The sequence below is a fragment of the Anopheles coluzzii genome, chromosome 2 (genome assembly GCF_943734685.1).
Source record: "Anopheles coluzzii chromosome 2, AcolN3, whole genome shotgun sequence".
Classification (NCBI taxonomy): Eukaryota; Metazoa; Arthropoda; class Insecta; order Diptera; family Culicidae; genus Anopheles; species Anopheles coluzzii.
In genome coordinates, this window is record NC_064670.1 from 35,226,178 (window position 1) to 35,240,745 (window position 14,568).

The 14,568-nt window shown below is 40.0% G+C and overlaps 2 protein-coding genes across 6 annotated transcripts in view; one reads left to right on the plus strand and one right to left on the minus strand.

Moving 5' to 3' along the window:
* Positions 1–14,568, plus strand: part of LOC120952437 (general odorant-binding protein 83a-like) — a 153,482-nt gene continuing 138,914 nt past the window's right edge. For 4 of the 5 annotated variants that reach the window (XM_049605065.1, XM_049605064.1, XM_049605063.1 and 1 more), the window contains exons 1-3: positions 1–263; positions 358–614; positions 1,059–1,082. In XM_049605065.1, the coding sequence (XP_049461022.1) occupies positions 104–263; positions 358–614; positions 1,059–1,076 (435 nt within the window). In that variant the 5' untranslated portion in view covers positions 1–103 and the 3' untranslated portion in view covers positions 1,077–1,082. Of the gene's footprint in view, positions 264–357; positions 615–1,058; positions 1,528–14,568 lie in introns of those variants that run through there. The other variant, XM_040371764.2, reaches the window with a different exon arrangement.
* LOC120950321 (putative odorant receptor 83c) lies at positions 8,826–12,891 on the minus strand. The gene is made up of 3 exons (XM_040368274.2): positions 11,708–12,891; positions 11,555–11,644; positions 8,826–11,436 (listed from the first exon to the last, which is right to left on the minus strand). Exons 1-3 carry the CDS (start codon positions 12,653–12,655, stop codon positions 11,218–11,220), a joined length of 1,257 nt encoding a protein of 418 aa, XP_040224208.2. The 5' UTR covers positions 12,656–12,891; the 3' UTR covers positions 8,826–11,217.

The following is a 14,568-nucleotide window of genomic DNA, read 5'->3' on the forward strand; positions in this document are numbered from 1 at the left end:
GATCATCAGTTTCAACATCAGTGTGTTTCAAATCTTGTGTCGTCTCTCCGATCCAGTTGCAGGAGGAGTATTGATTTGAGGTTTGCCACATAGTTCTAGAGCCATGAAGCTAGTGACCTTCGTGTTTGCTGCCTTGTTGTGCTGCTCCATGACATTGGGCGACACTACACCCCGCCGGGATGCAGAATATCCACCGCCCGAGTTGCTGGAGGCACTGAAACCACTGCACGATATTTGCCTCGGAAAGACGGGTGTTACTGAGGGTGAGTTTCAGCAATTACATTAGTCTAGCGTTTGTAGAAAGTGCGCCAACGTACCTCACTTTGCGAAATTGAACTTTGATTCATCCCCTTTCAGAAGCGATCAAGAAGTTCAGCGACGAGGAGATCCACGAGGACGAAAAGCTCAAATGCTACATGAACTGTCTCTTCCACGAGGCCAAGGTGGTGGACGACAATGGGGACGTGCATCTGGAGAAGCTGCACGATTCGCTCCCGAGCTCGATGCACGACATCGCGATGCACATGGGCAAGCGGTGCCTCTATCCCGAGGGTGAAACACTCTGCGACAAGGCGTTCTGGCTGCACAAGTGCTGGAAGCAGTCCGATCCGAAGGTAAATATGGCCGTCCGAGTTTTCACCAATCTCAAGCATTCCGGACCAAGCCGACCGGCTTTGCCACGTCACATTTTAACCCTTCACGAAATCTATTTCATCGCGGCTACAACATTGCCGATTCGCCGAATCACACCAGCTTCGCCGAATATTTTCATCTCGCGTGGCAAGTTTTTAATTGAAAAAGTTTAACTTTTAATTGCTTCCGGCTAACGTGACACCGCTGGTGCGGGTCAGGCGTAGGGCGCCAAGTATGGTTTTACTTCTTGCCGTTTCGATGCAGGCAGCAAAAGAAATTCAGCGAAGCTAAAGTGCTTCATTTGAGATTGAAATTCATGCAATTGTGGGTTTTTTGTATTTATTGGACTTAAATCGATGTGGTATTAGCTATTGAAGCTACTTTCTGTGTTTTGATTATCCTATTTTTTCTCACTTTCTTTGCAGCACTATTTCTTAGTGTAAAAAAAATCACAAAACGGATCGTCCGACCACCAGCTAAAGGAATGTACGATCAAACGATCCACACCTTTCCCCCGACAAAGGATAATTCTTTTACCGTGGATCCTCGTGTGGACGCTAGCACGGACCGGCTCGTGGTCCGGAATAGTAATTGACCCATTTCGCTTGCATTCTGCACTGCACGTAGTTTCCCAACCCAACCTGTGACTAACCAACTTTAACGCAACCATTTGACGACGTGTCGCTCCCGCTTTCCCGACCGGCCCGCGCGTCACTCGCGGCGAAAGGGCCGAAATGGTGCGAATGAATGAAATTCAAAATTTAAACTACCCAAACTTCCACAGCTCAAAGCGCCCACTAACCCTTCTTGCTTCGTGTCTGCGAACAGGAACTCTGCAACTGCAGCTTACAAAAAAATTGTATAACAAAAAAGAAATAAAACTTGAAAACTGCATACACTCAGACTGGTGGGCCGGCATTGAGAAACAACTGCAAAGCGAAACTATAATCAGACCGTATTTTCTTTTAATTACATTCGGGGAAAAACTTTCACCAAGTCTTACGTTGACTTTCGTTTGGCGAAGGGCTAGTTGGCAAGGAAAATGATTTCATGGTAAGCTTTTCCAAAGTGGGTTTGCTAAAGATCGTCACTTTCTTTTGAAGCAGTGGATTGAGTGCGTTTCTTCAAATGTTTGCGATTAAGGTTAACCCAAGATGGCTTTAAGATGAGATTTTGAGATGAGAAAATCTGAAAATTGGCTACGTTTTATTGTTAATTTTGTTACTACATTGGTTATGTGTTGATGAAGCTACTTTGGTTTCCGGAATCTCATGGTTTAGTTACAATGATTTCTAACACCTGAAGCGTCTTGACAAAATTAAGAAGAAGAATTCGCCCTGCAAATACGACTTAATAAATCGAAAACACGCTTACCAAATGTGTCTGTTGCAGAAGCGATGAAATAATCCAATTGCTAATTAACAATCCACGAAAACTTTACCCTTAACCATTCTTTCTGCAGCAGCTCTTTGGGCTGAAGCCGTACCAGCAACAACAAAACGCTATAGAAAACAACTGGAGATGATTTATTACAGACGCACCCAGTGATAAGTTTTCTCCTGTTCTAACAGCAACTTGACATCTTCATCACGAGCATGCTTACCGCTTACGAATTAAACACTCCCTCCCGACACCGAACGGTTGGCTTCAGTTCTGGCGCAAGTTAATTTGACGCCCTGTCCCATCCACGTTACGGTTCGCGAGTGACAGACAATGGCGACCCGTTGCGAGCCGTCACCGTTGCACAGATGCATCGGCAACTCACCATTTCAAGCTGACTGGTTGTTTCGCGACGGTCAGAAACAAATCTGTTGAGAGCGGAAGCATTAAAACAAAAAGTTGCGAAATGAAAATGAGAAAAAGGGACCCGTCCCACTCAACAAAGGACATGCAAAATGCTGCTGCTCGCTGGCAGACGTAAATCAGTCTCGGTAGATAATTTACTGTTCCTAGCCTAGGAGAAGTATACGTGTCAGGCTGTGGTGGAAAAAAATAGCCGGCTTGCCTGGAAGTTGTAGGTGATGTCTGCCGTGCTGTGTAAGTGCTTTTAGCAAGCAATTAAAATTGCTAATTAAATGACAGTTCATTTTAAAATGCTCTGTAAGATGGGTTTTGTGCCGTTCCGTTGCGTTTTCTTTTGTTGTTGTCGTTTGCGAGGAAAAGCGTGTGCGGCCGTGGCGGGGAAACACGTGCCGGGTGGGGTGGGAAAACGTTTAATCATTGCAATGCCAAACGCGCTTTTGGCGTACGCTAACGAATTATCATCCGAACGTCGTAATTAACATCGAAGAAGTTTGGCCGGAGTAAATATTCGCAACCGTGACGTACGCAAGATGCATTCGTTATTTGATGCATGGAAATGGTGCTGGCGGCAAAGTGAAGGATCGTGGTCGTGGTATGAAAAATCAAACTCTTATAATGTCACAATCAGAACCATAAACTTGTTTCGTAATTATTAGATACTTTAGAAGTTTCTGAAAATGAACAAACTTCTTTGCTAATGCCATCTGATTCTGACGTATTCTTCATTGAATATATTGAATCACACAACTATGGTACAAATGCTGTGTGCTTTGTTTGGTACTCGTTAAGCCCACTGAGACGACGCTCAGCCCTTACTCAGGCATACTGGCATACTATCATGTGAAGCATTCCATGGACTATTAAAACCATGTGGCGTCAAAAACGATACCGATAACCGTTACAGAAAGCTTGTTTCAAGATGAAATAAAAATAAAATCGAATGGCAGAATGGCTACCGAATGGAATTGTGCCGGAGAGTAGAAGATTTTCTACGATTGAAAGTGAAACGGGCTAAACAATTCTACAGGAAGCTATCATCGGTTTCTTCCCCCCTCTTTAGCTCCCAGTCGAAACTCTTTTTTCTAGAGAAATAAGCGAAGAAAACATGGAGGTTATTGCAAAAGACGTTGCATTGTGTTTCATGTAAAAATTGATTTTTGGGTTTGTTTTGATTTTCTAAAAAGGATGCATAAAGTTGTATTTTTTGTTTATAAATGCGAACAAGTTTTGATCAGTAAATCGTGAATATTTGTTAAATAATACTTATTTAGTAGTATTTGTGAGTGATTGATTTGTTTATCTGAGCAGTTAGTCAATTAACTTTGTAGGGTAAACGTACCTATAGTGGTGCTAGTACCAATAGTGGTGGTATTGCACTAAAATGCGTCTCATACGATAAATTAACAGTAGTTAAGTTATTTATGAATTGTGTGAAATGTTCTCTAGCCTTTTACAAAGGATTTAAAAATGAAATAAGGCCATTCCGTTTCTTAGTGACCGAAAAATCCATGATTTTGTGAAAGGTATCAACATTTTTCCAAAATCCTTAGGATTTCATAACGGTACTCATATTTTTGTTAACGTTCTAAATGACCACATAACAACGCAATTATTAGTTTTTTAACATAATTGTTATCAATTGATATTGTTTTATTCAAATTCATTGGCTTTTGACCATATTTACGTATTTTTAAATGTTTTTTTACGATAGTGCCATTATAGGTACACCCAACAGACATGTTTCTATAGTGGTCCTAGTTCTAAAATCAATAAAAACAGCTAATTTTAGATTTTTTTCGACGACATTTTTGACATGTCGTACTGTTTTCATTAAAATAAGCAACAAAAATAAGTTTTCTGTAAGTAATTTATCAAACAAAGGCCAAAATTCGCTTATCTGGCTGAGTGAAAAATCGACTTCAAATCAAGCAAACTATTCTGGGTATGGGTTGACGACAGGTGTTATTCAGTACTTCAGTCAATATTTTTATCAACCAAATTCATACATTTTTTACGATCAAATTACGAAAGATATCATTATTATGGCAATAATTCATGCTATTCATACGAAAACAGCTTCAAAACTAAGTTCCATTGATATTATACACTGTTTTGAGGCATCTTTGTTTACCACCACTATAGGAACACAACACGACGACTATAGGAACCATACCACCATTATAGGTACTGTTGCGAAATGAAAACCAACGCGGTGTAAATTCTTTGCCGAAACGATTTATTGTTCTACGTTTGCCAAAAAATAAGTCTTCGATTCCCGCTTTTGGTTTAGAGACCTTCTTCGTGTCCTGTCGCCCCTATTTATGCTTTCCTTGCGAACCGAACGCGATCGGTTGAAACCCGAACCGATATCTCACATATTTTAAAACGCGCGTTTACGACAGGTCGTTGGGTATCTTGCGAAAAGGTTCCAACAGGTACAACGAAGCAATCACAAAAATATGTATTTTTTCGTAATTTCGATGTGTTTCATGGTAAAAATGGTTGTGATTGCGAAGATAAAACACATTCCAAATGTTATGTGTTGAAATATTCAGAAATTGTCGTTCCTGACACTTTAAGTCCATTAAAATACATCTGTACCACCACAAATTGCACCACTATTGGTACATTTACCCTAGTTGAAATCCCTTTTTTTAATATTATATTCAAAAATTTCCATTCATTCTTAAACCGACCAATTTATTTTATTATTGCTCCCTTTATCTTCAATCATCTATCTCTCAATTTATGCGCTTTATCTCTCTTGAACTTAATTTATTTAGTTTGACAACTTTAAGAATTCCTAGTATACTACACTGGTATCTGTACCGGTCGCAGCATATTATGAATCATTATTATTATAACCTTACGAGAAATATACACATTTCCGAATAACATACCTTACAATTTTGAAATTCAACATGAAACTTTTAATTTTCTCGAACAGTCAAATTTATGAAGCATCCCGAGTGCAGCGCACAATTTAACATCGAGGTAAAGTTTCCTGAATTTTCCGCCTTCTCCCTCACGATTAGCTATTGAACGATAAGTTTCGCTTTCCGAGAATGCGTTCACTTTCCCGTAGTGTATGACCGAGTGACTGGCGGAAACTTTAGCGGTTTTCATGCCACGTCGAGCTGAGGAGCCCATCGAATAATACATCGAATAGCAGCACACGTCCACTGTAGCCGGTTGAATATGTCGACCCCGATGGTAGAGCACTTGTGTTTGGGCTGTACGAGCAGGAAGGCAGGCAGTAGGCGAATTCTGTGGTTCCGGCACTCCAAAACTTTGGCTGAAGAATTTTAATAAAAACATTCAATTACCAGCTTCCAGGGACACAAGTTTTGAGCGGTTCATGTCCATCGTAGCCACGAGGCGAGTTTTTACGGAAACAAAAGGCTGGCACGCTTCAGCCCCTGCTCTTAGCCCTTCGATTTTTCTACTGTGCCCAAAAAATAAAAACGCTATGCTGAGTGTTACCAGTAAAGTCCATCAGCTTTTGACTGTTCCTTCAACCTGACTGGCTTCCTCTTAGCGGGGAGAAAACAAAACACCGAAAAGAACGTAAGAAAGGGACGTGGAATGCGAAATAATTGATAGAATTGTAACTGAATGCGTGAACATAGTTCTTTACTTTGGCGCTTCGAGCCACCGCTGTGCGCAAGTCAAGCGTGACCAAGCGTGCAGCAAACCCAAACTGCGGAAAAGCTTCTTCGCGGGCCACAAATTTGAATCCATTCCGTGTTCGGACGAAGTCTAACTTTACAGTACCGGGGCGCGGATGTGGTGACCGACGTTTACTTTAATTGAATTAAATGGTTTCCGTTTGTTTTGGGGATGTGGAGGCGCAAACATTGTTTGCACCGGCTATGGCAGTTTCTCAGCTCTTTTTGTCAACTTTGCTTTGCAAAGTTGGATGGAGAAGGTATGCGATAAGCAAAACAACAAACACGATAATTTCTTTGTGTTGCAAAGTTTGAAAGTTTTACACTAAAGCACTTTTTAAGACTCTGCTCGCCACATTGTTAATGTTCTTTTAGTCGCTCAAATGCACACCAAATAGCGATTGATGGGATGGAAACAGCCTTGTGGAGTTTTCATTGTCTAGAGTACAAATCACAATTCTAGACGTTGCCATGTAATATCCAAACATGGTATTAATACATTTTCGGCTTACGGCGAAGAATTAAAAAAAAAGTCAAGTTACACGCCTTTCCTGGAAACCCTTAAGATTACTATAAAAAAATAATAAAAAATATGCACAATAATGAAACCCTCGAATGAACCCGCTAGTTGTCACTTTTATCTCCAGTTCACATGAAAATAGCATTATTCCAGCAGAATTCTGTTGTTACCTTTTCCCGGCATTGCCTTCTATCCACCCATTCCACCCCCTCTCTCCAGCCTTTTTCTCCGGTACACACTTTATGAATATTAAAACGTAGCCAAAGCAAAGTGACAGGAAATCTCGGCTGACTAGCACAAGCTCCATGAAAACACGGTGAGCCGCAATAGGATTTTCCGGTTCCGGTTTTTAATTTCATTCTTCGCATCGACCCTCTCCCTGCCTCCCTTTCCCGCGGTACATTTCTTTTTGCTTTCCTATTGCTCCCACTCCAACACATACACACGTTCATCCACCGGGATGGTTGCAAACCTTGCATCCTGTTGATAAACGACCTACAAGCTCTGACCCGCTCTCGGGGCAGCAAAGAAGATACAAAACGCTCCTTCGTACACACCGGAAGAGTGGCAGAGTGGTAAAGTAGAAGAAAAAATGACTACAGCCCCGGGAATGCTTTTTAATGTGGCCATACCTGTTTCACCACTCGGCGCTCTCTGCATTCCCCCGTTACCTGACACGTTGCCGGAAAGGTTTCCGGCCGCTTTCAATCTGCGTGGGTCAGATCTTATTTTTCAAAGCAAAATTCCACCTCATCCATTGCACTATGCGCCCGCACCGGTAGCAGCCCACCGGTCGGTACGCTCGCTTGTTTTTTACATTATTTCAGCTTTCTTGCTGTTTTTTCTGAGGCACGTGAGGTACGAGCGGGTGAAGCTGTAGCGTTTGTTCGGGTGCGTCTCGGACCGACTGTACTGCGCTGAGCATGGCGGGAAGATTGAACATCATCACATAATGCTGATCCCTTCCAGCGGCGCGTGCAGGTAGGAGCATAGAAATATAGTAGCAACATTAACGGAGAAGAACGAAGCAACACCAAAAAAACGGAAAAAAACTCAAAAACAAAATACTCCCAAGCACGGTGAGCAAATGAAAGGATAACAGGCAACTCTGCTCACTTACAGGTACGACATGAAAGGAAGAAAAGTTTGGCTCGTGGCAACAAATGCTCCAGTTGGCTGTCTTTTGCACCACACAAACACACACACACACCAATAGAAAAACTACCATTTCAGCCGACATGCGGTGCACGCGCACGTTTACCACCCGGTTGCTCTACTCGCTCGGAGTATCCAGCCAGGGTGGCGTGGCACAAAAAAATGGGCAAAAATAAAAGAAAATAACGCCAAACACCATAACATGTTGAAGGATTTCAGAGGAGCCAGACGTTGCACATAAAAGACGTCACTGTTTATGACATTTTTTCACTTTTAATTTCTCCCCCCGCACCGATTTCCTTTCCACCCACTGCCCAACGCTTCAACTGGCGCTTTGTTTACGGTTAAACATGTTTCCTTTTTTTGTACTTGCGTACATGTGCGCTTGTGTTTCTTTGTTTTCTTTGGCCACCATTCCCCTCCGTGCTGTTATCATTATCGTTCTCAAATTTGCGGGACTTCGAAAACAAATTTTCTCCTCCTCGACCCTCCTGCCGTCAGCACACAGACCATAGGCATGTAAGCATGATTAAGTACGCAAGCGGATTGGCAGCGCGAGATATTTGCTTTGCGGTAGCAACCTGCTGCTGCTTGCTGCTGCGACTACTACACAGTGATTACCTGTGTCATCGTTCACTGGAAATGACAGGTTAAAGTGGTTATAAATAGGCACAAAGTGAGCATCCCCCAAAACCTTGATGGAGCGCATGCTGTCAAATGGTGCCACGAACCGCTTCGTATGGGTTTGAATAATGATGCACACATTAAGCGTGTGATTCTGAGCGACTTTCAATTACCTTTCATTTTGACGGAAATTCACACACGATTGAATGATTGTCAATCATTGAGAAATCAGCACCGTAATATCGCTATCAAATGGCGAAGGGATGACTTTTTGAACGTGCTGAAAATCGCTAATTTTCCAAGTCATTTTCGAATTTGCGAATAGTTATTCACCACATCCAAGATGTTTTTTTAACAGTTGTCAAATAATTTATTTGTTTCAAATTGGAATTTCAGTTTTACACATGATTTTCAGCAGATAACAAACAACTGTCAAATTCAATACAGCTTGAGTCGTGTTGAACATCATGCTAAAGAAATTATAAATGATGATGATGGTAATGAAATATCAGTTTGATGAGGATCAACAACTTGCTCGCAGTGAAAACCAATGTTTTTCATTTGGAAGTGACTTGGGAAACCATGTTAAAGACTGCTAAACACAGCAAAGAGATAAAGAATAGTAGCAGGGTGAAACTTGAAAAAAGCATATGCGAAGCAAGTTGGGAAGAATATATTTTCGTTTTTATTACCAACACTAACGAAAATTATAATGTATCTTCTTCTTCTTCTTGGGCAAAACAACTAATGTCAGTGAAAGGCCTGTATGAACCATTGGTGGTGTTGGTTTTCTATGACTTCTTTATTACCATTGGCGGGATAGTCAATCCCTCATCCATTCGTAGATTGTCCGTGAGTCGTGCGAGTTGATGACTGTACCACTGGACCGGCCAATCAAAATGTATGTGTCTCAAAAAGCTTAAGAATCCAGACATACATTATTAGAATAAGTACTTTGCATTTCCAAAGCTACTAATACATTAGTGTAATGCTGGGCAGGGGGTATAAGTAACGTGCAACTGTGAAATAACTTTGTTTAATACTAGTTAATTTGGCCCGGTTGCAGGTTTCGCAACAGAACTTAAGACGTGTATACTGACTGCAGGGCATATTTAAATGTTTTCATGCAAACATGTAGATAAGCATTCCTGCTCTCTTTTGATGTCTTTTTACTGATATTTTTTATGACCGTGTTGCTATCTTGGCACAGGTTTCCATCAAATTCTTATCTCTGTTTATAGCCCTTCCATATTTTTGTCTTATTTACTTATTTTAATGTTTTATTTACAAATGTTAGTGTTTCCATTGCATTAGCAATCGTGGCCCACTTTCTTTTTCAATATGTTTGACTATCGGCTGGACTTGTGGTACAGTCGTCAACTCGTACGACTTAACAACATGCCCATCGTGGGTTCAAGTTCCAATATGACTGACTATTATCCTGCTATAGGTTATCAAAAAGTCACTAAAAACCAAGCCCCGAAGCCCCGAACCATTTTTACAACCATATAGGACCTACGAAAATTTAATTTAGTCATGCTGAACTTATGTAACAGCTTCTATTAAATGTCATGACATGTTCATATGACATATGGGTCTTCCATCCACAGGGCTCACTGTCACGGCTTATTATTGACCCGTGCCCTATCTTTTGCATGACTATTTGTGTACCAAGCAGCCATGGATATCCAGGAGTGCTAAATGCAAATAAAATCAATTAAACTAACTTCATTTTACTTTGTTGCTTCATCATGTGCTCATATAAAAAAAACCCTGGGCCCAGGAATGTCCTTATTCCGTGTATATTATTATGGTATATTATTCCGTGGGAAATATAAACCCGTTATATGCATGTTTTAAAGTTGTTTACTTAGTCCTAGTTATGTAGCTCCGATGGTTTCACTATATTGCATTGTACCAAGCATTTTTGGGTTTATGTACAATGAAAAAAGGTAATTGTTCAACGTTCATAGCGTACGATTTTGCAATCCTTTCAAGCAAGCATTTTACTGCACTTGGATGATGGTTCGAAGCAAGTAAATGATAGTTCGAAGCAAGTCTTTTTATTGAAACGTTTTGAACTACACAATAAAACACTACTACGCATGATAAAATGGATGGAACGGGGTAGAATCTCGACCACAGAATTACTTAGAATCATGGGGAATAATTTGATAATTATTGATACACTTTCAACATGTGTGTAGAAAAAAACAATGATGTCTTCTGATTTGAATGCCTCAATGATTCAATCACTCTACCATTGCTTGTTGCCTTGGAGAATTGAAACACCGCAAAGAAATAAAAATCATCCAAGCACCCATAGTTGGTTAGCAAACCGTTCTATAGTGAGTAACTTTTTCGTACAGGAAGATCCTATAGTGAGCAATCGTTTCACCTATGAGCGTAACGTGAGCGTAACGTGAGCGTCATCTCTTACTTCGTTTTGTATAGGGAGATCAATGTTTTCTAAAAAATGAAATAATAAAATCAAATAACATCAAATGTTTGCATTTGGGCATAAGATTGTTTTAGTAAACATTCTTTTTCGATATTTAAGCAATGAATCAATTCTATCCCTAAAAGATTAGCTTGTTTCTGAAGTGCGGAAGAATTTACTAAGCTTTATTGCATCTCTCATTTGAATAACATGATGATCTCATGATTTCAATAACAAATACACACAAAACTGCAAAAATGATTCAAGTAATCAATTTTTTAGGAGAGCACACAAAATATTCAAAAATACTAAAATATTCAACTCAAAATTCTCAAAATACGAAGCTTTACTATTGTTTTGGATAGCAATGTAAGCTAGCCAAGATCAACCAGAAAACTGTACATCATGGCAAATGCGGAGTACATCTTCTGCATAATGTCAGTGAAGGTTTCCATGTTCATCGGACCGACACTGCGGATCATTATTTCTGCTGAAAGCTGACTGCGTGCGAGCATAAACTTAAACTGCTTCTGCTCTTCGGTTGGGAGCATATACCAGGGCAGATTCGAGATGTAATCAATCATTCGTTCGTTCTGTTAATAGAAAGATAGAAATGGATACCGTTATTATTATTATTGTTTATTAATTCACTGGACGATATTAAAACGGTTATTGCATTATGTGATTGTACCCTGACCCTAAATCCCTTACCATTATTTGCATCACAGTTCCCATCAAGCAGTACACAAACAGTTGAAACACAGATATCACAATAAATCCGTACGTTGCGTACCAATCCGTCTGGAAGAGGAAACAACGCTGACCTTTATACATTTCGACGTAGCCGATAGAGCCTCCACTTACTGTCAAGGCCAAAAATAGATTGAATACGGTCGATAAACTACACGAGGCCACCTGCACTACGCAGATATTTCGATAGCACTCCTGCATAGACTCCAGATAGAAGATAACGCTTTGATGATACTGATAGATGGCGCGCATCCGTTGGCGGCAGAACGTTTTATATACTGCTGTTCGCCACTCACAATGCTGGAAAACACCACTCAGATCCTGGTCAAACTGTTCACACTCAATCTTGAACAGCCCCCCATAAGTAACGAAATGCACCACAAACATAATGAATACAATATCTGAGGTTAGTGCACCGAATAACCCGTACACAGCGATCAACATATGAAACGAATTGGTGATGCCATAACCGTACGCCGAGTAAATGTTAATCCCCGGTATGTACAGTGGAAAGATCGGTACCTTCACATGTACCACAAAGTACATATAAGCCGGATACAGTGAAAAAATAAACAAGGACGAAGTATAAAGAACTGAGATGGCTTTCGTCACGAGCACCAACAGATCTATGATCCGGGCAACGGTCGTCTTTTGTGCTAGGGTGCCTTTCGAGTGACGCTCGTAGATCGCTTCCTTCAGGCAGCAAAAATTCACCGCATACTGAGGTGCTTGCTGGATCGTGTAGTACATCTTCAGCGAACACTGAAAGAAAAATCCCAAAAATGAGAGGGATTTGAACAGCTCGAACGTGTCGCTGGCAATGATCAGCGAGTAAACCATCAATATCAAGTACTGTGAGCAAAGAAAGATCGATATATACGTTCGGTACGACTTTTTCCACGTTTCGGTCATTACATCGAAACCGATTATGTTGCAAAGGGTGCGTATATAACGTTCAAACTGGCTAAATTTCTCGGACGCCTCCATCGTACGCGCGCTGCACACTGACTGCTTTTGTGGGCGGAAACAGACTGCCTTCCAACGCTTAAAACTCAAACTCATTTGTAAGCGTTAAAGTCAATATGGTTTGAATAAGTTATGGCTATAATAGTTTGCTATGTGTGTGAATGTTGTTTCGGTCTCTGTTTTTTTGCAACAACAGGGTCTAGGAATGAAACATTTTATGGCGGGTGATTGATGTTTTACTCCTTTTTTGTGTGTATGAAATCACAATTGAACCGTGAAATTGATTGAATAAATAATCGACTATGTGCCGATACAATAACACTGTCGGTGTCGCCGACGGAACATGAGGAGTGAAATTGAGGAAGGTATCGAGCAATTATGAAAAATTAACTAAAGCAATTGATTTTTTTAATAGCAAAAAATGAATGTTGCGTAAAAAGCATAAACTTTTGGATTGGCCACAGCTATGTACTAAATAATAAATAGAACGCTTAAGCGCAATCAGCCTATTGATATGTGTTAGTAGTAAGGTTTACGACTCGTAGACAATGGACGAATACCAAAACAAGGACGATAGTATTAATCACACAATAACAGCTAGCATGACTTCGCCCTAGAAAAGGAACAGTTACATTCTTCCCTAAGAACAGTATGCAGATTTAGTAATTCTGATATCATACTAGGTTAATTGTCAGTAGAGAGATAATTGAGTGTTTATCCATGTATAGTAAGAGTTTTAAATTGAAAATTACAAATGTAAATTGACACAAATAAACAAAACAGATTTGGGGGTTGAATGCTTTAGATCAGGGGTCTCCAAACTTTTCAGTTCGCGGGCCGCATTGCTTCACAATCAACCTTGTTGAGGGCCATTTTGACGTTACCTTTAGAATGAGTGGAACTTCAATTCTCGTTTTAATAAAAAAATACTTACAAAATATATCAAATTTCTGCAGCTTTATTTTATTGAATCTTAATTTTTGTCTTTCAGAAGTAAAAACAATAATTTTGATTAATTAGTCAGAAAAGACAGCTATTTAATTATACCCTTACCCAGTCATCGCAGGCCGCATTAAAGGCTCTTGAGGGCCACAAGCGGCCCGTGGGCCGTAGTTTGGAGACCCCTGCTTTAGATTAAAATCCTACATTCATGATGACCATCTCTATTCAGAGCATTCTATTCGCAATAAAACATACGGTATATTTATTGCATTTAATAGCAATAAAAAGGGATATAAATTATTTCAACAATTTCTCGCTTGGTAAAATGGTAAAATATAACCTGAAAATGGCATCTATAAACCTAGTTTCTATTTCCATCTATTCAATTAAAGAACTACTCACGACACATTTTTCCTAGCTTGTTACAAGCTAAACAAATACAGGGAGTGCCCGAAATATAGGATACCTGAGAAACGAGGAGGCATACCATTTTCTAAATTTCAGGTCTTTTCTGTTTTTGAGCCAACGAGATGAAATTTCAGCCTGTCAGTGGAACAGTAATTATCATCCGGGTTGTATCCATTTGACAGTTACGGTCCATCAGATAGGTTTTCTGCAATACAGCCAATTGTCAAACTCCATATAAAACAGCTGCATGATATCATAAATGTCCCCTTTGACAGTTTTGTAGAATATTGAAACAAGCGTGTCATATCGATCTGCACCCGATCAAAAGATTATATCGACTTGCCACACAATCATAAAAGAGAACACACATCGTGAAACCATATAGTTAGCTTGATAGCGTTGGATATTAATATTAGTGTAGGCAATTATTGTAAGTGCGTATGTGGATGGAAATAGAGCGAAACTCTCTTTTATGACATACTTTGGAAGCGTACAGACATTATTGCCACTGATCGAAATATCCACCTTCGAAACCTAACGCCACATCAGTTGTCAAGTGCAAAATGGTTAAATTTCAACATCATTCTTTGGGTAATGATTTAATGTATAATAACAAATGTAATTCTCAGTCAGAGTTATAACTCTGATTTATTAATATT